The sequence below is a fragment of the Zalophus californianus genome, chromosome 7 (genome assembly GCF_009762305.2).
Source record: "Zalophus californianus isolate mZalCal1 chromosome 7, mZalCal1.pri.v2, whole genome shotgun sequence".
Lineage (NCBI taxonomy): Eukaryota > Metazoa > Chordata > Mammalia > Carnivora > Otariidae > Zalophus > Zalophus californianus.
In genome coordinates, this window is record NC_045601.1 from 40,430,242 (window position 1) to 40,454,176 (window position 23,935).

At 39.0% G+C, this 23,935-nt stretch overlaps 2 protein-coding genes across 2 annotated transcripts in view; one reads left to right on the forward strand and one right to left on the reverse strand.

Moving 5' to 3' along the window:
* The window catches only part of CLVS2 (clavesin 2), a 68,902-nt gene extending 47,384 nt beyond the window's left edge, over nt 1–21,518 (reverse strand). The window contains exons 1-3 of the mRNA XM_027602874.1: nt 21,395–21,518; nt 19,983–20,908; nt 8,870–9,044 (exon numbers count right to left, since the gene is read on the reverse strand). Of these exons, the coding sequence (XP_027458675.1) occupies nt 8,870–9,044; nt 19,983–20,371 (564 nt within the window). The 5' untranslated portion in view covers nt 20,372–20,908; nt 21,395–21,518. The remainder of the gene's footprint in view (nt 1–8,869; nt 9,045–19,982; nt 20,909–21,394) is intronic.
* LOC113927866 (translation initiation factor IF-2-like) lies at nt 20,780–21,967 on the forward strand. Its single transcript, XM_027604036.1, has 2 exons — nt 20,780–20,867; nt 21,368–21,967. Exon 2 carries the CDS (start codon nt 21,425–21,427, stop codon nt 21,965–21,967), a length of 543 nt encoding a protein of 180 aa, XP_027459837.1. The 5' UTR covers nt 20,780–20,867; nt 21,368–21,424.
* Nucleotides 21,968–23,935: the final 1,968 nt, after the last annotated feature.

The window sequence follows — 23,935 nt, forward strand, 5'->3', positions numbered from 1 at the left end:
TTGGAAATACTCATCTTAGGAAAGTTGAACTGATTGAATCACAGCCGTGTTACCTTTGTAGAGATATAGTTATAGTGACCAGGTATAAAGAAATTACCAACCCCCTTATCTAGGCAAAACTAGTCAGATACAGAGACCGCAGTCAGTACAGAGAATGGATTGTAGGAAAGATGCACTTATCCAGTGTGCTTGAATGTAGCAATTTTACTTTCTTGAAACACTATCTAATTATCACCTCTTCCTTTCACAGAACATAAGCAAACATAAAAAAAAGTTATTTTAGGGAATCAGTTTTGTGAAAGAGAATACAAGATGTCCACCATTCCTCTTCTTCCTAGGATCACAGCTAGACTACACTTCTTCACTTCCTTTGTAGTTACGGGTATCTACTTGACTGAGTTTTCTAGCCAATAAAATTTCAAAAAAAGCAATGTGTACTGTTTTCAGGTCTGGCCCATAGAAAAATGTGTAACCCTCCATACTTTTTACCTTATAGGAAAATGGAATGGAATTGAGCAAAGTGACCTGAAAACTATACCTAGAAAATGGAAGGACAACGAGGTGGAAGGAACATAGTCATTGACTCACTAGGAGAAACACTTTATTGGACTTCGTAGAAAGATTATTGAGTCAATATACACATTTTGGTTTGTTTGTTATAGCAGCTATTACTACGTTATGTAACTACCTCACACTCACCCACATCTTAAAATTCGAACTAATTGGGATCTTGCCAAAATGTAGTTGACTTTAAGCTATAAAAACACACTGTTGGGGCATCTGGGTGGCTCAGTCAGTTAAGCATCTACCTTCAACTCAGACGGTGATCTCAGGGTCCTGGTCAGTGGGGAGCCTGCTTGTCCCCCCTCTCTGCCCCTACCCCATCTCCCTCTTTCTCTCTCTCTCAAATAAATAAATAAAATCTTTAAAACACATACACACACTGTTATTAATTGTGCATCAAACAGTAGTCTAGGAGGCACTCCTACTATGAGTTTGTTGTAGTTTCTCCAGTTGCAGATGTGCAGAAAACTAAGCCCATTAAAAACACTACATCAAAAACTAATGATGTAATGTATGGTGATTAACATAACATAATAAAATAAAATAAAAAAACAGATCTTCAGTACAGTTATGATGAAGAATAAAGAGTATCTTCCTTCCAGGTCAATCTTAAGAAAATATAACAAGAGTGTTACCCATGGATGAGACAAAAGAATCACTCACCTCCATGATTCTGGAAAAATGGTAGCAGAATTTTAAAATTTATGAAAACAAAAATGACACCTTAATTTGAGATTTCAAAAATGTTTGATTTAGATGTACCTGAGGTTATATTTATGAAGGCAAAATGACTAAACATTTGAAAAATAAGCATGTCAATTTTATCAACATCTGTACGAAAATCTGATGATATTAGGGTCCTAATCTTTTCCCAACATTATTAAGATATGATCGACAGGTAAAAATTATATATATTTAAGATACACAGCATGTTTTGTTATATACACACATTGTAAAATCATTGCCACAGTCAAGCTAATTAATACATCTGCCACCTCACATAATGACTGTGTGGTGGGGGAGGGGTGAGTGCGTCGGGGCGTGTGTGGTAAAAACACTTGAGACCTACTTTCTTTGCAAATCTCAAGAATACAGTACATTGTTACTAACTATAGTCACCAAACTATACTTTAGGTCTCAGACTTATTCATCTATAACTGAAAGTTTGTACCCTTTGACCAGCATCTCCCATTTCCCTCACCTCCCAGCCCCTGATAACCACCATTCTACTCCTGTTACTATGAATTTGAATTTTTTTAGATTCCACATGTAAGATCATGCAGTCATTTGTCTTTCTGTGCCTGGTTTATTTCACTTAGCATGTTTCCAGGTTCATGCATACTATTGCAAAAGGCAGAATTTCCTTCTTTTATAAGGTTGAATAGTATTCCATTGCATCAGAACTAATTTTTTTGAAAGGATAAGTGGCTGTTCACATTTTGCACTTTAGAACTGAGGAGAGTGAAAAAATAAATTTCCATTGGGGGAGAAGGACATATCAAGATGCATTTGCATTGCTACTAAAAAGAATAAAAGAGAACTTGCACTTACTCATCTTTTTTGTTCTCTCGTTAAGGACATATCTAAACATAGCCAATAAAATGAAACGCAGAGCAGCTCATGTGGTTCGTTCAGTTTTTCATTATGGATAATTATTTTCTATCCATTTATCGTTATCTCACTGACTCAGACCAAATGATTGCTATTTGCTTCTTTCCCTTTTGTCACTGCAATTATTTGGTTATTTGAGGCAAATACATTCTCCTTCAGTAGTGTAGAGGTATTAAATTGAAAATGTAGAGGTATTAAATTGTATTGACAATTACTAATACTTTAAGTCAGCAAGTATGTGTTAAGTAACTCTAGAGCACCCATCTCTTCATTTTTTGTCAAGGGTGACACGTACTTCTTACAACTAGACATTTTAAACAGATTTAGCTGCTAATCAAAACATAAAATAGCAATTGTAATGCCAGAAAAAATAGTAATATATATACATTTATATGTATATATGTACATATATACATACACAGAATTATCCTAGCCCACTATCAAAGGTTATATAATCCTTAGCCCGCTTGCTGAACTGAATATTATATATAGCTTTTACATGCCTATTGTCAGCTTTTAAAAAGACTCCAACGTCCTACTTCTGGGAACGAAACCTCTCAGCCAAACCACCACATTCTCACACCATGAAATAAAGCAACTTTAAGGGTTTCACTCATTTGTTTTAGGTTAAGTAACAACTGAAAGGAAGCACACTTAGCTCAGACAGCTATGCATGTGATGAAAAAAAATGTCACTTTTTTTACACACTACCCTTGTCACTGTTTCTCAATATGGTTCTGCCTGTGCATACAAAATGTGGAAATAAACGCTCCCACCTTCAGGCTGTCTGAATGAATACAGTTCATGAATCTGTGTTCGTTTTTTAAAAAGATAGGCATGGTTTCAGCCCTCTCCCATCAATGCACCATAATGCTGCCTTAAGTTTACAAGGTAGCTTGAATACAAGAAGTTTCTGCTACTGTCCAAAGCATTTTAAGCCTGAACACTATTGGCAGGTTAACAACCATTGCAAAGAACACTGTTGCAAAGCACAGAGTCCTTTTGTTTTATTACAAATTTCTAGTTTACCCAATGTCTCACTGAGTTCTTTTTTGATATTCTCTCTTAACCATCACACACACACACACACACACACACACACACACACACAATTTGGAAGCTGCCAGAAATTGTGGATAGGATTTAGAGGACTGCACAAACTAATGCTGGACTGAAGTTAATGGGGCTCTTCACCCGCTAGTCTTGGACAGTGATGTTCCAAGTCATTAGCATGTCTTCTGCTTTTGGCAAGCTCCCCCTGGTAGGACTGGGCTTCCAAACAGTCAGAGCCAGAATTTGTAGAAGCAGTGCTGTCTGCCTTCCACATGAATGACCAGAGCTCCCAGAGCTAACAGATCGGTGGCTGCTCCTAACATTAGACCCTTTAGACTGAAGAAAGGGCTGGCATTAAGTACTGTGGATTGATTACATATTCTTTATTCTTTCACAAGTCCTATTTATTAAGGGCTCTTAAAATATCTGGCACTGATTTAGGCATTTTGTGATGGCCCTGACATCTGAGTTTTATGTAGCAACTCAAAGAGCTATTCAGTTCCTTGTTACAGCCAATCCCCCTGACAGCAAGCCGCGCCTTGACTACATTATGTACTTTTCAGCAGATGGAGTTTGGGGATTCTTGTGAAATTGTAAAAGAAAAGCACTGAGACACAGCAGGACAGAGCTAAGAGGGAAAAACAGATAAATATATCCGAAGAACAATGAACAGCACAGGTAGCGTTAGTATTAAGTTAAAAAAAATGACAAATGAGAGATTCTGGATTCATAAAAGAGTTTGAGTTTTTCATTACTAAAGAGTTTTAAGAATGGTCATATTTTATGAGAAAAAAATAAAAATAGAACAAGGACAAGAAATTTAAAAAGAACATCGTTTCACTGTAAATTCAAACAGTCTTAGCTGTTCCAGGTATTTCCAAACATTTCATGTTTTAATTGGCTTCCCAGGGCTACAAGACACATCCACTTAATCTTGTATTGATTTTCTAAAATGCTTCCTGTTACTATGACTACCCCAATCAATTAACTTCTTATTAGTAGCAAGATAATTTTCTTTCTTGTTTCTTTCCAATGAAGTCTGAATAATTTATTTCCACAAAAATATCTGTTGTTGCCTTCTATCTATCAAGGAACTACATTATGTTGGTAAAAATGTTTGAGGCCTTTTGTTTAAAAATGTGTTTACAGATTCTGCATGGAGAAAGCATACAGAATTGCCTTGGACCAATATCATGAGTGGCTTATCAATCTGTGGTTGTGTTGATAAATTTCTCTCTGGCTACAGAAAAGTGCCTTTCACTTGGCCTTTATCACAGGGAACTGAGAGACTTGCAATTACTCAAGGAGGATTTTCACTGGGAAGAAGAAAATCGTTCTGCCATAGGTCAGCCATTGTGACTTTTTTAGTTAGAATTGTACTCCCTATCCCAAAAACAAATTTCACTTGTAGTATAGCGTGAGGATTTGGCATGGGGAGCGAAGTTACTATAATCTGAGCCTACCCGCTTTTTCTTAAACACAGCCCTGGAAACAATAGAAACAAGATTCAAGAGAGACACTGGTCTTTGGAGTCAGACAACCTGGACTCAAGCCTTTATGTCATTTGAGAAAATTTGGTTAACTCTCCTAAACATCCTGAAGTTTCATTCCCTGTCCTACAAAATGAGATCAATATAGTTACTCCATGGTAGTATGGGGGCTCTCTAAATCTAACTTCTCCATCCTTCTATCCAAGTCCTTTCTTCTACTGAAGAGATCTTTCCAAAGCAAAGGCGTGATCAGGTCACTTGCTTGTCCATGTATGGAGAACACAGGCCAAATCACATAGAATGCCATCCTCCATCCTATTGAAACAGTTCTTAGCCAGCCTTTCTTGGCTCATCTCTGGTCATTTGCCTCAATTCACGTCTCGGTCTGGCCACCTCAAAACAGATTTATCATGTAACTTCAATGCTTTACAGCTGTATGTTTGTTCAAAGCACCTCCCCAAAGTTCTCCTGTCCAAAATGTTCCTCCCGTCCTTGTCCACTCAGCAAACTCTTGCTCACCCTTCCAGACCAAGGATGTCCCCACAGTCGCCACCTTTCCAACCGTGCCTGGAGTTTCTCCCCAAGAAAACAAAGATTAATTTTTACTAGGTGAAACAATCTCATTTTTCATTTGGTTTCCACCATGAAAAAATATTTTATTTGGCACCTAACATGAAAATATCTAGATGCTCCTTAACCACACAGTGAAGTGATAAAAAAAAAAAAATGCAATCTGTGTACTGATAACCTAAGCACTAAAAGCAAAAGATCATGTTATTCAGATCCCAAAGTTGACCGGCTTTAAGTCTAAATAGTCTAAGTAGTCACTGAATTGTGAGAAAACCAGCACACATGCAGAAAAATATGTCACCTGCCAAATAAGTTTATCCACATCAATTATTTTGAGCATGGCCATCACCTGTTAGGTACAAGATGTATCATTTCTAATTTAATACTATAAAACTGGTATAAATGAATAGACTGAGATTCAAATAAGGTAAGTAATTTGCCCGAGTATTTAGTATGTAGCAGGCTTATCATCCAAACCCAGGCCTATCAGCCTCTAAAGCCTATTCTATTTCCACTCTTCCACATTATCTCTCTATTGACCTTGTATTTTGATCATAAGTAGGTCTTAAAAGCCATGGTCTATGTGTCTTTCTCCCAGGTTTCAGGTGCTATCTCTAGCCAGGTCACTCAAAATACTTTTGCTTGAGAAAAAGGGGGTTGGTGTGTGCATTTAGATAGGTTATACCTAAAGAAGAAAAGAGATGGGGCCTCTTCAAAGCACAGTTGCATCATCCCATTAATAATACATATCATTAAAGTAAGTTTTCTTCCTGGCACTAGACCCATTGATGACCTTTCTTATTTTTACTTCAACTCCTTAGAGTATTTTTTTATGTTTGCCTGAATAAAAGTAACATATTATAGCCAGATTACAGAATGATATAAATTATCACTGAGTTATTAAAGATATCTTCATCTCTTAATTTCCCTGACTGGGTTCATTGGAAGGTGTTTGCTATTGTGGTAGTATTGGTAGTCTTGGTGATGGTAGTAGTTGTGTTTAGCAACCCAACCTAAAATTGTGTACATATCTTACTTCAAACATTTTCTTGGTCTTATGTTCTCAAAAAAAGTTTATTGGTGCTTTGCCTTAAACATGGATCAAGGCAACAATGTTTCTCACAGAACTTATGCAAAGTAAAACAGAGGAATAATTAGAAAAGTCAAAATGTTACTTCAGTAGAAGACAAACTAGGAAATCATGCTTGTCTCAATGAATGGAATGTTTTTAGCACATCTTCTTTTCTTATTTGGAATTACTATTTTTTTATCTAGATATAGACATAGATACATAGATACAGAGCATTTAAAAATCAATCCAAACTGGAGAAAAACTGAGTTTAAAGGTTAATAACAGGGGCCCCTGGGTGGCTCAGTTGGTTAAACATCTGCCTTCAGCTCAGGTCATGGTCTCAGGGTCCTGGGATCGAGTCCTGTGTCGGGAGCGGGGGGGGGTCCCTGCTCAGTGGGGAGTCTGCTTCTCCCTCTCCTTCTTTCTCCTCCTCCCCCACCCACCCCCCCCCAGCTCATGCTCTGTCTCTCTCTCTTTCTCTTTCAAATAAATAAACAAAATCTTTTTTAAAAATAAAATGAAGGTTACTGACGTGTCAAATTTATTCCCCATAAAGACTTCCTTTCTTTTAAGTGGCTTCCCAGTTGGCAACCAGGGGAAATCAACCCTGCTTCCTCAGTCTGGGTCCTGGGAGAAAGGAAAGGGGACTGAAAGCTTCATGGGGAATAGAAAGAAACAAGGCAGCCAGCACAGGTCCCCACCTGAGGAGGGGATCCCTCTCTCTCCAACATAAACACAGAGATTTAAATTGACTGTAGTTCCTATCTTGCTGAAACTTAGCACTTAAAGAAATTCGGATTGTGGCATGGCTAATGGGGAAGCTCCCAAACATGTCCCGGTTGTCAGTTCTCCCTCCTGGACTGACTTACAGCGCTACTATTGCATGACTCCATAAAGTATGTAAGTTGGCAAATAGCAAGATACTGAGTCTATTCTTGAGGTGTTTTTTTTTTTCAATTTCTATGAATAATATGAGTTCTCCAGTTCTTCCTGTAGCTGAAGGCCTCGCCTATCCATCTTGCAAAAAGATGACAAGTTAAATTTAAAAAAAAAAGAAAAAAATAATTATGAAAGGCTAAATTACCATTCTGTGCTAAGTAACATGGTTGTGGTAACCAATTTTCTTTATAAAGTGAAGGACACTTTACACACTGCTGGCAATAGTGCAGAATTAGGACTGATTCCACATGAAAAATGCATTTCCGAACATGCTTATCCTGTGTCCTCTCTCAACCCATATTAACTGTCTCTATGGAGTTTTACAAAAGATGTTGTTTAAGATAAGACAGGAGCACCGCTGACTCCCGCTGACTCACCCAGAGCAAGTCAGGAAACCTGCATCAGGAAAAAGCTATGCAGAGAAAAAGGATCAGTGTGCCTTATTCACTTCAGAGGCAAAATCCAAACTGTAAATTCAATTTGATTAAGATGTCCTGCTGCCTGGAGAAATGGACCATTTTTAGTGAGTCATCAGCCATCAATTTAAGTGCCTACAGACACAGTCAGAAATTACTATGGAACAGAGATCTGGATAATTTTGGTTATTCAACATGAAAAACTAAAGTCTAGCATTCTGGCCTAATGAATGACAAAGATATAATTAGTCATTTTAAAACAAGTGATATTTTCAGTGGTAAAAGTTACAAAACTTAACTGTTGACTTGCAAGCTTCTAAGATGCATGTTGAATATACAGAGAATAGTAACTAATACCACTCAAGAGTTAATTTGCAAATTTGTTAAAGAATTTAAGATTTATTCCATAAGTATTATATACAAGGTACTGTAAAGCAAACCACAGAAAGTGGGAGGACATCCTGAAACTTAAAAAGTGGGTTTATGACATGTCACTAATTAATAATTGATTTTCCACTTTATAGTTCCCAACCAGGTTAAGAGTCATTCACTGGAAGAAGCACCATTCCTATGTAAATTCCATGTGATGGCCCTTCCACCAAAACAACAACAACAAAAACCTGAATTAAGTCTAGAGAAGTAATTCAAAACAGTGATTCCAAATCTTAGATATCAAAATGCATATTGATTGATTGCTTTCCTAACAGCTTTTTGGGCAACATGAAGATATTAATGATCATATCCCTAATTCAGGAGGTTAAATGGAATAGTAAAACAAATATTTAGCTAATAATTAATATACACAGAAAAAAAAGAGAAACAAAACAAAAAAGCCTAAATAGCTAATAAAATCCAAAACGTGCTCTTTGTTCTGATTATCATGATAAAAACCTCAGGTCATCACCCACATTTATGCTTAGACATAGTGAGGTTTGTACCTAGTACTACAAACCCCATCTATTAAAAGGTCCGTATCTTTCAACTTTTCTTCTATAATCCTTTGTCCAGTTAGTGTTTTAGTGTTAGTGCTAAAAAACTATTTTAAAAAAATGTTTTTATTATTCTTTAAGTAAGACATTTTGTCATTCTAACACATTAGATAAGAGAAGTCAAACACGAAAGACTGAGAAACTGGGTAATTTGTCAATTTTTACCTGAAGGCCTTCAATAGCCAATCGCAGCATGCTTGGTGTAAGTTTGGAGGCTTGCTTGAAGGTGAAGTTACTCCAGTCTATGATCAAAACAAATCCATTCACTTGAAGCTCAGGATCTTCAATCATGGCTTCTAAAGAAAGTAAGATGGCACGCAAAATATCCACCAGTGTGTACCTATCAGCAACAGAAATGGACCGCATTAAATCTAACAATCACTTTCGGCAAAGCTGTAGAAAGTGTTTAGCATACTGAAAATTCCTTTTAAAATACCTCAGGAGTCTGAAGATAATTTTGTTTAGAAATCTTTTTCCAAGAGGAAATTTATTTGCTGCACTCCAGGGACATATTAGAATTTAACATGTATTCTCCCAAAACAAACTAAAATGCTTTTGAAAATATTTTGTTTTCATATTTTACAACCATTTCCTTTACCTCCAGGTCTTCCTATGATTTTCTAAAATCTCATCTCAACTATCCTGAAAATTAGGCATGGTATTTTTTTGAAGTAGTTCAAGAATGCCCTCAGTAATACTGACATTTCACACCTTCACATTTGGAAAACTTGAGAATGAGATTTGAAGGAGTTTCACCAATAAACAAGAACACTAGGGTAAACAGCTATGGTTAAAAATGTCAGCAGATTTTAATCACTCATATGGAGTTAATATCATAAAGATGCAATGAAAGAAAGAAGGATACAGGATTGAGTCTTTATCTTCTTCAGCCTTGCACCTTAGCACAGTGCCTGGCACATTGTAGGAACGCAATGAATGCTCTTTACGTTCCTGTAGAATGGGAGTAGACTAGAGCGCCAAGGCACTGATTACAGAGTAAGATACTGCCTCAGCGAAGGCAACAGAATGAAGAGCAAAGTAAAAAAGGCCAAATTTGAGAAGTATTTTAGAGGTGAATTTGTTAAAAGGTAATAATTAGACACAGAGACTAAGATTGAAGGAAGAGTAAAAGATGTCACAAAGATATTCTAGCTTCAGAGCCCGAGTAAATGGTAAAATCTTTCATCAAAATCAGTAATGCAAGAAGAGAATACTGTTGGAGCATCTGGAAATGTAGAGTTTGGAATAAAGCCCATTGTAGTGTTGGTGAGAAGTATGTAGTACACCCAGAAAGATAATATCAAGTAAACATCTGAAAAAGTAGATCCTAAACTGAAGAGAAAGCTCAAGGGGGGAAATTCCAAAGTCAAAAACACACAGACCCCAAGTTCAAGTAAGTGAAGGAGGTAATGTAGTCAGAGCTGAGAAGAAAATGAAATAGTTATTCAAGAAGGGAATCCCAGAATGTCAAGAGGAATCACCAAATTTACGAAAATGCTAACATTTCAAGTTTTTCCCCCTCAGATATTCAGGTGGAGACATCTAGGAAAAGCTAGAGAAAGAAATGTTGACTTCAGGAAACAGGTGGGACGGGAAGGGCTGGTGGATTAGGGATAGAAATCCCTTCGACGAAGATAGTATGAGGCAGTGAGTACATATGAGGGAGTAGTTCTATTTTTCACTTCTAGAAACATTTGGAGGCGAATGGAGAAAGCATAGGAGTCCAGAAAGGAACTTCAGGTGATTTTTTCACTTGCTCTGGGTCTCGTTTCCTCATCTGTAAAATCAGTAGTTTGGAATAGAATCCCTTTGGGATCCCAGCATTACTCAAGCCTACGGCACGGTGTCAGAAGACTTCAAGATGGAATCTCTTCCCTGTCCTTCATTAGCAGTGTGGTCCTGGACATGCCATTGATCTATAATTCTGAGGCTCAGTTCCGTTATATGAAAAAAATGGAAGTACCTATGATTAGCTTACTCGATCTCACTGGCCATGGGGGGCAGGGGAGGCAAGTTAAAGACACAATTCAGGGGAAAGCAATTCCACAGTGTTAGGTATACAGCAAATGCTCAGTAAATGTTGGTTGGAATAGATACAGAGCATACCTGTTATTGTAATGGTAACCATAGACATAGTGTACCAAGCAGGATATAATCAGAACTAAAGGTTATTTGTATATTATACTTAAAAATGAATGATGACCTTTAGATAGCTTATTACTCTTATAAAAGGCAAGAATCAAGAGATTATTTTTAAACCTTTGGAAGGTATATAGCCTATCTTACAGGCATAAAGATGTGGCATCCCAAAATACTTCCTGAATACATAAGATAATAAAATTTTGTGTAGAGTTCTATTACCTATTTGTCTTTAAATCTGTAAAATATGTATGGTTGAATACCTTATTTGTCATTCCATGGCTGGCCTATCTCCTCTATGAATATAATAGCCTAACACAGTGTTACAGCCTTCCTCCTCCATCTTTCCAGTCTGTGTAGGTTTATAGGCTTTTTGTCATATTTCTGGTTTAAATTTGGAGACCTGTTTAAAAAAATACTCATTTTAATTCCTGAAATTCAAAATAATAATTTTTCTAATTCTTAATTAGAAAAGCCCAATTTAGAATTTCTCCCCATTATGATTATTCTTATGTTACCTATAGGAACACCAAATAGCATTAATAATACCAAAATGGCATTAAGTAAAACTTGAATCTGAAATCAGCTTTGGAAGGCTGATGTATTATATCCAGTGAGAATAAACCATAGCACCAGTAAAGGCAGACATCAAGAGGCAATTTGTTTTAAATAACACATTTTAAGTATGGTTTTCCAAAACTGAGGCCAAATCAAGAGAAAAATTTACAGACATATCATTATTCCCAAGGAAATATAATAAGGCAAATCCCATGATCAGCAATGAAGAAAAGCAGGTTTGCCAAGTTTTCAAGAGCAAATTTCACCAAGTTTTTAAATTTATTATCTTTCTTCAAAAAGAGAATCAAATGATCCTTATGTAAATCATTTTGATGTCCAAATTGAAGAAAAGAAACATTAAAACATCTTAGCTAACTGCATTCAAAGGGCAGGTCAAAACTACTCTTGACACTCCAGTCCTCTGTTGTCAAACATGTCACATTACTACCATTAGCAGCTCAGCAGGCTCTTCATAAGCAACACATTATTACATGAGATCTTGCCAAAGTCTGTCAAATATCTTCCAAAGAAATGGAGGATTTTATTAATTTTATATCTTCCGGAATCCTACTTGCATTCTTCTCTTTGAAATTATTTTTCACTGTTATAATCTACAAACCTGAGGCCACTACAATAAGTATGCTTGTGTTTGAGGTTTATCTCCCAACTGTAGGAACTCCACCATTGTTAGTCTTCCGTTATATGTTGGAAGAAAGCCATAAATAACAAACTAGCACATTAATGCAACTCCCGACTCTTGATTGTGCTTCTCAAAACAGCATTAAGTAAAGCCTGCATCTGAAATCAGCTTGGAGAGGATGATGCATAGCAGGCAGTAAGAAGAAATAATAACACCTAACAACTATATAGACCATTGCTCTTGAAAGACAGCAGAGCTGTGATAATATGTAAAAACCATATGGAGAAGACGAACACCTGTATCTCCTACAGTCAAGAGCAGGGAAACTTGTTCTCCTGCCTCTGGCCATGCAAGGATCGGGGGTGCTGACTGACCTGTGCCGTCCTGGGGCTTACAGAGTGGCATCCTCTACAACTTACAATCCTTGCAAAGAGCAACCTAAATCGCAAACAGGTCATTTCCTTCCTATTCCCCAACCTTTTCTTTCAGCTTGACAAGGAAAAACTGGCATCTGGGCATCACATTGAACAGCACAACAAGCAATTTCCCTTTGTCACTAAATCAATCAGCTGTTATTAAATTCTTCATTAAGGCTACCCCCACCTCTCAGTGTTCATTAAGCCACATTTCTCATGGCTGAAGCACTTCTTATTAGAAAGGTGCTGAGGGGAAAGGCAAAGGCGAAGAATTGCCTCTCTTAATGCCTCGGGGTATCATTAGCGCTAAAGCTGATGAACCTATCTAGGTGTTTTATAATACTGAGTGGTAATAATAATAATACCTCTATCTGTGTAATCGTTTAAGATTTCCAAGGCAATTTCAAATGCATTATCTTAATCTCAAAACAAGCTCAAAGTCTCTATGCTGGCTTTGTTCCTATTATTTTGGAGATGAGGACACAATCTCAGAGAATTTGAATGGTTTGCCCAGAATTATCCTGGGAGTAAAGCGAGGAGACTAGATGAGAAGCCGGGTCTTTCTGACACTTGACTTCTTTGCACTCCCCATGCCACCTCATACCTAGAACACAGTCTAATGAATAGCTGTTCTGCTTTCTCAGGTCTCCGTGGCATGTGTGTCAGAAGACAGATCAGAAGTCAATACCAACGTGGCACCATGCCAGGTTAGAGGGCAAGCTCCAACCTGGCCCCAGCAGCAGGTTTTGAGGAAGGAAAGGCGAGAAGACATTCCTAAGAGTCTGATGGGAAGAGGAGAGGTCTACAAACCCTAGAGAAAATATGAACTCTGAAATAATCATCTGTCTGGCTTATATCACTGAGCACAGAAGATTAGCTGTTTGAGCCTGGCTTTTGTTTTACTGCTGTGGGAATGTAGGTGAGTGAGAACAAGTGAATCACTGAAAATGAAACATCTACAGGAATAATGTCTTTCTTTGGAGAAAAAAAAAGGTAAAACAGTGTGTATCTACTGCCCTCAGAATAAATAAAATAAAACAAAACAAAATAAAGTAGAACTGTGCTGGAAAAAATGCTAACATCAGAAATGGAACTTTTCTTTTAAGGGTAGAATACTCTCAGCAAAGGTCTGCTAAGTGCAGTCTTTGTCTTCGGAGATTTACTCCAGCAACTGAACTTTCTAACGGTCTATTCTGATGTTCAGTCAAGATTTTCTAAACGTTAGATGGAATTCTTTCCCCTAGATTTGTTTTTCTCTAGACTCCTTTCGGTAACTGTCTATACACACACAAAAAGTTTGACCAACTCACTTACTAGCTGTATGGTCATGGGTGAGACACTCAACTGCCCAGAGCCTCAGCTTCCTCATCTGCAAAATGTGGATATCAATAGGACCTGCCTTGTAGGATTGTGATAAAGATTTAATAGATTAATGTTGTAAAGGGTTTAGAAGAATACCTGGCACATCACACATGCTATAAAAGCCGTTTTAAATGAATGAATAAATGAAGTAATTAATTAATGAATTAAAATGAAACAATAAGAGGTTAAATTCTGTTAACGGAGAAGGCGATGTTCTCTCTGCACAACACTGAGGAGCCCGCAGCTGTCCCTTGGCCCTGAACTTCGAGCACAGGCAAACAGTACCCACATTAAGCACTTACAACCTCTCTGGTAGTTATTTAGCACCTCATGTTTTTTCTTCCCAGAGCTCATATGCCCCTTGACGGTACAAAGAATGTGTTACATGTCTTCATTTGCCCCTGGCACCTACTAAATTTCTATGTATGTAACAAATGCTTGACTCAGGCGTATCTTTTAAAAAAATGATTTGAATTGAGTACTCTTGGCTCTGTTTGTTATTTGATGTTACAAGGACCTGACATACAGGGACATCCTTCCTCCCACCCCCTATCAGGAGTGCTGTTTATTGTCTTAGTAAAGTATATGCACCTGCTCCCTGTGATATAAAAGAGCTCAGCCTTTCCCAGAATGCAGGAAATGTAATTCATTCGCTAAGGATAACATTAATTTACTATCTGTTGGCTTCTGTTTTAAAATATCTTTAAACATTTCTTTTGAGGCATCCTTTCAGTGCAGTAACTTCAAACCCTTTGCTTCTCTTCAACTTTGTTTAAAGTTGCATATCTAAAATATGAAAATAGCCCAGTTCATGCCAGACCCCATCAACATCCTACTTTAAGGTTGGCACTCTTGGTCTTCGTTGTTATTTCAAGATTATTTCACTAATTACTGTATAATTGCCCCAGTTTCTAGAGACCGTCCTATTTTTTCCAGAGATTTATTCCAGTATTCCACTAACATTTCTCAGGACAATTTTTTTTTCGTTCCCATTTTCCACGGTATGAACCAAGGGCATAGTTTGGAATAACCTGTAGTTTCCAGAATATTTATGAAAAGAGCCTCCTGATAAGGAAGCAATACAGAAGCTCTGCCAGGACAGAAGTCCTGTGGAATTGACACTTGCCATTTCCAGTTTTGACTGAATCTCAAAATCCACCCATAACACAGCACAAGATGCCTCCAGGATTTGAAGGGTAGGGATTCCTGACCTTGACACAATATAAAACACTGTAAAACAAAAAATTGAAACATATTTGAATAAATATAAGTAAACTTTAATAAACTGAGACAAGAAGTCTTCAAAAATCAGGCCTCAAAATTAAGCCTACAATTGGGCTCCCTGCTCGGTGGGAAGCCTGCTTCTCCCTCTTCCCCTCCCCTGCTTGTGTTCCCTCTCTCGCTGTGTCTCTCTGTCAAATAAATAAAATCTTTAAAAAAAATTAAGCCCATATTTTGTTTGTTTGTTTGTTTGTTTTAAGATTATTGAGTATGAGTGTTTCTCCTTAATTATATAGTTAATTGCCCTTGACTATTCCTAGTAATTTTTACTTTATTTTGTTTTATTTTATTTTAGTGCACTTCTAGAGAAGAACGAAACTTTGTGGCTGGGATTAAAACAAATTTGTATAGTCTATGGCTGTTTTAAAATGTTAATTTATTATCAACAGAACCTTTTAATTTAGAGACTGACCACATTATTTTAATACATGGGAGCATATTCACAAGTCAATCAGAACATGCAAATATCATTATTTTCTTTTTCATGAAAAAGCCACACAATAAGAATAAACAAACTGACAATAATATGTTTTTTAGGCAAATTCCAGGATAAGCTAGAGAATCATAGTCTGATGTTTGACTGGCCGGTCTTCTATCCCTTCCACAGCTTCAATACTATAAGCGATCATCAATGTTTATCATGACAAGCCAAACATAGTGCAAGATGGTCAGTGCTTTGAAATTGCCACTATATTAGGCATCATTTTGGTTTAGCTGTATTTAATTGTTTTCTACTGGTTATTAACCAGATTCCAGATAAATGTTTGTTTGATGTACAAAAAAGTATAGAGAACTACTTTATAATTCTAATGAAGTAAAATACTACTGATGACCTACTGGCCAACTATCAGAATGCATGTCATCATTATGTTTCAGGGGCCCAATCCACTCATGAATATTCACAGGAAGTATGTTCCAGTGAATTTCAACTTCTCAGATACCTGCTCCTATGCTCCAGAGTCTAAACCAGTCTCTACTTTAATTCCAAGCTTCCTTTTCCTAAGATAGTATGATCTCTTCTAGCTTCAGGTTACATTATCTTCACACTCTATTGTTGCAATCAGGTGGACAATTTGAAGGTATCTGCTGAGTCCTAAGCAGGACACTACCATTCAGGAAGGAAACACAGCATATAATGCGTGGAAGACTACTGCATCTTAGCGATTTGGTGTAACAGTTCAGTTGTTTTTAATTTTATGGAATTTATTCTTGTTTTCAGAAATTATGTTAGACAATCTGAAAGAAATGAGATAAAATTATATGAATCTTTACCAAGGTATAGCCTGCTCAACAAATGTAATAAATCATCTGACCCTGTTCTATCCTTTTTAGAAAAACCACAGACCACATTGAAAGTCATTTTAACATTCTACTATTTCAATTATTTTTTAGGTATGTTAGAAGGCAGGTACACTGTAAATATTTTTATTTTACCTTAGTCTTCCTGAAGATTCCATGTCTCCCATAAAAGCTTTGGAAATGGTCCAATTCTTTGCAATAACCTGAAACTGACCTGCACCACACTGCAGTATAAAGAGACACTATTTTATTTATAGTCACCATCTCACACACATTTACTGTTGCTAGTCCCCTGAGGAGCACAGAAAACTGTCCTACAAATTTCACACAAGAGAAAGTACACAACTCAACAAATATCAACTAGCATTAACTCTAGATCACCTGCTATTATAAATATAATAACATAAGACTTAGTCTTTTTTGTTATACAAATTAGTTATTTCAGAGGTCTTTACAAAATTTTTTCAAAATTCGATTAAAAGAATCTTGCTTTCCCTTTTGGGAAGTTGGAAATAAGCTGTTTTGAAAGAAAGGGAACATTTTCTTCTACCTCATTTCTGGAATTTCCCTGTGTAATCCTGGACATTCCCACCAATTGTCTCTTTAAAACAATGCTATTTTACTTTCTTAAAACAATGCTGCTTAAAAAAAAAAAAAAAAAAAAAAAGATTGTTAAAAGCCAGGCAATTCACTGAACAACTCAAGGAAGGTGGTCAGAATTATGATCAGATGTGCAGTCTTCTCAAGAGACCCAGGTTGTTTGGTCTGGCAGGATGAGAGCAGGATCCGACTCACAGAACAGGAGAGGCGTGGGGACCGAGAGAATTTGGCATGTGGCAGATCCACCTAACAGAACGGTAGTATGGGAAACATTGAGGGAAGGTGGCACAGACTTTGTTAAAATTCAAGTCAGATAAGAATTGAGGCTGCAGAGTGTAGAAAGGAAAGGGATTCAGACCCAAGGTCGGAAAGAGGCTGGTGACATCCTGATACTAGAGGAAGAAACTGCCAGAAACCATCCTACAGGCTTCAGAGCAGTTCTTATGCACATATCCCAATGATAGAAGTTTACAGAATATGTCAGGAGGATAGAGCTGCTTATCCACTAGTCCTTGTTACTGATATATGCAGATCTGAGATGGGGGGAGGGAGTAAGAAGGAGAGAATGATTTTTTTTTCTAAGAATATAGGAGGAATTTTAGACAAGTTCTAAATAACTTGTATGCCTTCTGATCTTGACATAGTATAACTTCTTGATTATACCTGTTTGTTTCCAACTGTAGAAGTAGAATTCATAATTTTTAGCCTGTAGGTCCAGATAATTTTTACAGGACATAGCTTCTCATTTTTAACTTCACATACATGAAATTTTAATGTTTAGGATTTTTGTGTAGTTTTAATAAAAATAATTTTATATGCCTATTAGTAAATCATCTCCCATTGTAGATTTCCAAGGAGATAGATTTTCATTACTAGTAACCTATCCTTTATATGAAAGAATAAGACAGACAACTAAAACAGTTTCTTTAGTAAATCTGGAGTAATCAGCTTCCCATATAGATGAGAACTATAAGTGACTTTCATCTTAATTAGGCTTATAAATCAGTGTGAATATTAGTTAACTTATAAAAATAAGTGAAAAAAGTTCTGATATACATGCATGTCTCTCTGAACGCAATCTGCCTCTCTAATGATATCTTTGACAGACCCTGAGATATATTTAAATATAAAATTACCACAGCACCCATTTCACTGTAGCTCAATAAACAAAATGCCAATCTAACTGACATATGGATTATGTTCCTTCTTGAATAGTTTTTTTTTTCAATTTTGATATATGCAATAATTGGTTTGCATGACCTTACAATGTACATCTCAGATGGGAAAAAAAATAAAAAACTTAAAGAGAAATTGTGGTCAAAAGATGGCATTTCATGGGCCTTTAAACTTTGGCACCTGATAAAAAGTAGAGTGAGATCTTTGCAAGTAACCAAAATAAGGAATAGACCTCCATTCCCCCTCAATAGCTAACTCTGTACGTTTCTTAGCTTTATGATTCCTTAGGTAGTAATTTGTCTTTTTATTTACCTAAAAGAAATCAGAGTAGTTCTCAACTTAGAATTACAGGGAACAGGTAACTAATGAGTAAAAACTTGTTAAAAATATTCACTTACATTCTAAGATTCCAACAGTCTGAGAAGCCTCTCTAGAAAACCATAAGATCAATAAGCTTTCTCAGTAACTGTAAAAGTCTTTTACAATTGTCCCAGAGATGTTTCAACTAACCAGATGCATCAAAAGTCACCATTCACAGAACTAAAAATACACCAATGTTATAACAACCAGCTCCTCATGATTCATAGTTCTGGTAACATTTTCAAGTTCCATGAAATATATTTAGCTTTGAACTTAATTGAAACTACCTTACCCAAGACCCTTTCATAATTTTTTATGTCTTTCAGTCTGAGAAAATATTTTTTAAAGATTTTATTTATTTATTTGACAGAGAGAGACACAGTGAGAGGGGGAACACAAGCAGGGGGAGTGGGAGAGGGAGAATCCGGCTTCCCACAGAGCAGGGAGCAAGATGCGGGGCTCGATCCCAGGACCCTGGGATCATGACATGAGCTGAAGGCAAACGCTTAACGACTAAGCCACCCAGGCGCCCCTGAGAAAATAATTTTGATTGAGGAAGTGGAATAGTTCTTCTCTGCCTTTTTCTGTTATAATGTAGATGAAATAAGAATATAATTTCTCTTCCATTAAAAAGCAATAGAACTCCAAAAGTCTACCAACCGACATGTCTGAACATTTTCCACTTCCTTACAAAAGATGAAAAATCACATCAGACAGGAAACACATTCTTTAGATTAGTGACAGGTGTAGAACAAGCATACCAGTCAGCCTTTATTTTCAGTGTCAGTAGGCATGCTCAGCGGCAGAGGGTACAACTCTTCCTTTTCATTGAAGTGACACACATCATATTATTCCTTCATCTACACACCACCAAGCAGAAAAGTTCCCAAGCGACAAAACTACTTGATCTTGGTTGAATGCCAGGATATTGTTTAAAAATAAAACCTCAGTACTAAGGAGACAGATGATGATGTTGATGATGATGATGATGATGATGATGATGATGATGGTGATGGTGATTTTGATGGTGATGATGATAATGAACTACTTTAAGAATTTCATTGGGGGAGGGAGGAAAAGTTGTCTCCATTCTCATCCTCATTTCTCCACAGAGCAGTAAACTTACTCAAGAGGTGAAAAATTTAGCAGCTTTATTTAGAAGTTGAATGATTTAGATCGCAGCACAATAATAGGGTTCAGGAAGCATTTAGAGCTGCAGTAGAAACTAGGTGCTCACGAAGTAAGAGTTTCAAAGGTAGAAATAAAAGCCTTTCTACCACCCCTGAGGATGCCCACCAGAACCTCATTTTGTAGTTCCAGTTTCTCTTTTCCCCCAGCCAAATAAACAAACACTTCAAAGCTTTAAAACCATGACACTACTCAGGGTAAATTCTGGAAAATGGGAGAGTAAAAGAATCCCTAGGACAAGTTTGAATTTAGGATTTACCTGCTCTGATCCCAGTTGGCTGCAAAAAGGACTAGAATCTTCCTGCCATAGTGGTCCAGATTGGCCAGGCCCCCAGGGAAGCCATCCTTCAGTGCCTGCTTGATGCCAGGGTCAGTGGCCTTGAAGCTTTTGAACATGTCCAGGTTCTGCTGCCGGTACTCAAAGTACTGGGCCAGGAGGCGGAAGGCCTCAAAGTGATGAAACTTCCTGGCCCGCAAGAAGCGTAAGATGAAGGCATCATCTGTGCGCAGAAAGCCAATGTCCGGCCTGGTGATGACCATATCCCTCACCTCCTGGATGTCCTGGTGCAGTGTGTCTGGGTTCTCGTTGAGCTCCAAGCGAGCTTTCTCCAGGGTCTCAGGAGAGAGACCAGCTTGCAAATGAGTCATTGTTCTGCTTATTCCTGAACCTTCCCTTCCTCTTGCTGACTGTCCCACAACAAACCTGGCCTTTGCCACCACCACGCTCTGGCCTCTGGACCTCACTGCAGCCTGCTTCCTCTTCTGTACAGGATATTATTTGTCTTGGTGTCCAGACTAGTACCCTGTTGCTCCTGCTTTCCCGCAGCTTTTTTCTGGGGGGTATAAACTTCTTTTCCCACCCCTTAAAAACAACGAGTCACTTTAGTTCCTTCTTCCCTTTCTTTTAAAGAGATGTGGACCTCTGGTGGGCCCAACACTCCTTGTCCTTCCTCAGTCCTAACAAAACACCCCTAAACCCACCCAGCGCGCTTGGCACTGATCTTGGTACTGTCCTCTTCTCTTCCAAGATGTAACAAAAACAACCCCCACGCACATCTCAGCCCCAGCTCTGTGATGCTTCTGCGGTCTCTACTGAAGGATGCGCCTGCCAGGGATAACGATGGGAATTCTGATTAATAATAAGGTGGCTCTTCAGCGCTGAGCTCCAGGGCGGGGAGAGAGCGTCTTTGCCAGAAAGAAAAAGAGAGAAAGGGAAAGAGGGGGGAAAGGAGCTTATTTTTCCTTCTGCTTATTCAAAGATGCTATTTTTAAAAGACATTTGTAGGATTTTGTTTAAAATGATTATGATCCAATTAGGTGGAGACTCTGCAGATAGCGCACCTTCCCTCCTCCCCTCCTAGATACACCGTGATCTCAGAAGGCACCAGAAGGGTTTCTGGTGGCGTTGGCACCAGCGTGGGCTTCCCCCCCCCCTCCAGCCCCACCCGCAACTTCTGCCTTCCTCTAGCCCTTTATTTCAACGGAATTATCGGGGGGAGGGGGTGCGCAGGAAGGAGGGGGATCTCTCTCACAATATACGTTTCAAATGCGAGGTTGGGGGCGGACGGGGGAGGGGGAGAAGGTAGAGAAGAGGAGTGGAGAATAAAATTAAAATGTCTCTACCTTTTCTATAAAACCCCAAAGCAAGAGAGAAGAGCAGTGGGCTCCTACCAGCAAACCCGGAGGCGGGGACGCTAAGCAATGCGGCACTCCCTGGCATCCATCAGCCCCGGCTTCGGCGGCGGCGGCGGCGGCGGCGGCGGCGACAGCAGCATCAACTCCTCTCCGTGGGATGGCACGAGCAGAGAAGAGGGGCGGCAGCTGGGACCCGGGCCGAAGACGCACTGGGGAGCAGCCGTGACCACATCGTCCGCCAGCAGCCCGCTGCCTCTCCTAGCAGGAGGGTGGGGGTGCGGAGCTAGGGCCACCGGCGTCCCAGGTCCTCGCCTGGCCCTGCCATCCGCGTCCCCGGGAGAGGAGAAGGGAGGGAGCAGGGTTCCAATGCCTGGATGGAGAAGGCCACGCGGGCGGCCGCCGCCTCTGTGCGCCCCAGCGGCCGGGCGCTGCGCGCGGCGGGGCGGCTGCTGCGGGGCGCGGGGCGCGGGCCTCTCCCGGTGCGCGCCGGGCGGCGGGAGTCAGGCGCGCCCCTCCGGGCTGAGGCTGCTGCGGCGGCTCCGGCTGCCGCGGCTAAAAGAGGACTCGGCTCAGCCCAACTCCTCTCTAATTATCCCAGCACAGATCTAGCGGCGACGTAAGCGCTCACTCAGCTCGCGCACGCACCCCGCTCCTCTCGCCCTGACTCGGCTGGGTAGGACGGCAATTTCCGCGGCATTCAAATATCCTGAGCCCCAAGTTTAGCCTTCTTGTCCGCACTCCGGGGCCGGCTACTCGAGCGGGCATCACCTGGCCAGGCGGGGCTGCGACGCCTGGCAGTCTCCCCACGCCCCTCTCTCACCCTTTGTGTGCAAGACCCCAGAGCGGCCGGCGAGTAGCCTTTGTGGATGGTAATTCACGTGAACACACATTTTCTAGGTCCCATAGGAGATCGTTTTGATGTGGAAAGCGTACGGAAATATTTTGTACTTGCTGCATTTGTAGTTGACAGAAATGTTCAATTTAGAAAAGAAGACCAGAGTGGTTTCAAAGAATTGTGTTGATGACTAAACCGGAGGAACTTATATGAATAGTATTTCAGCCATAAAGTCTGGCTGCTGAATTACTATTGAAGGGAATGGAAATGAGCACTGGGGCCAAAAACACAAACAGTCCCAGAGGAAGGAAAAATAGACACCCTTCGACTTCTCTTCTCATAATAAAGCAACTATTTCTGGAGACACATGCAATCATTCCCTTTAGTTTTATACATCTGTATACTAGAATCATCACAAATGAACAGGAATCTTTGAGCTTAACATGACTGTTTAAGGGTTTGAAGAAAAGGAATGTTTTCTCTTTTCAAAGCACAGCATGTATTACTGAGCCTGTCACCAAGAGCAACTTTGGCTTACAAACTAGAATGGGGTCTTAAATTCAAGTAAACACAACGCAACAAATATTTCCTGAGCTCCACTGTGTGGGGGGCATCGTCTTGGGTTCTATGGATAGAATAGGCGGTCTTGAAATAAAATCTTGTCATCCTTGATGACCATTGGAACACTCAGATTATAGGCACACACTTTTTGTTGTTCTTTAGCAATGGTGTTCACAAAAAGAGAAAAAAAGAAGAGGGATGGCAGACCTCTAGCATTTTATTAGTTAAATTAATGCAAAGTTTAGTAAGAACCAGAATTAGAGAATACGTTACACACATACACACACACAGCGTCATTATTCCCACGGAATTTACACTTTAAGGAAGGCAGAAAATTACACACACACACACACACACACACACACACATAAGGTCCTTCTAGGACTTCATATAATTACAACTCTTCAAAAGCATTTTGAATGTAATATGAACTATTAAAATAATTTGGTTCACAGTTCAAAAATTTTTGAAAAATTTATTTTTGGCCAATATTCTAGAATGTGAAGAAAATTTGTGTCATGTGAACTGTACGAAAAGCTTTTATAAAGAGGTTTCACCAATATCGAGAGTTCTCCATTGATCTCTTGTGTTTCTGAATGTCTTAGGAGCAAGGCAAGAACTGCCTTTTTCCCAGACTCTCTGTTCAAGGCTGTGTGTACAGTGTCTACGGTGCACAGCCTGGAAGGAGCATTTGAAGCTACAGATGGTACCTCCATCTGAATGAAAGGTTTGCTTTGAGCTTTGGGAAGGCAGAAGTAGTATCTCCCTTCTGAGCAAAGGGCAGGCAGGTATATTTTGGTTCCCTGATCTCAAAGCTACTGTCCTGTGATGCCACCCACTAGGTGTACCAATGACATCTGACCCTCTTCTCTTAGGCTTGTGGGGATCAGGGCTCAGGAAACAAGCATAAAATATGTTGGTGCTTAGACTGCTTCTGTGCCTAGGTGATAAAGTTGTTTCTCTCTAATCCAAGGTTTTTGCAACTGCCACGGCAGACATGAAATGCTGGCTAGGTGAGCTGTTGGCTTGCAAGTAAGGTTACATCTTAGAACCTACAGGTGCTTAAAAACCAATTACTTAATTTTGTTCTCTGAGATGGAAACAGTAGACCATAATTTTAGAAAGGAGTTAAAAGATAAAATTTGTGGGTCCTAGGTATGGTGTGACCTGTATTTAGTGAT

Excerpts from the sequence above, each read along its gene's own strand:
- LOC113927866 (XM_027604036.1), top strand. The coding sequence starts at position 21,425 with ATGCGGCACTCCCTGGCATCCATCAGCCCCGGCTTCGGCGGCGGCGGC.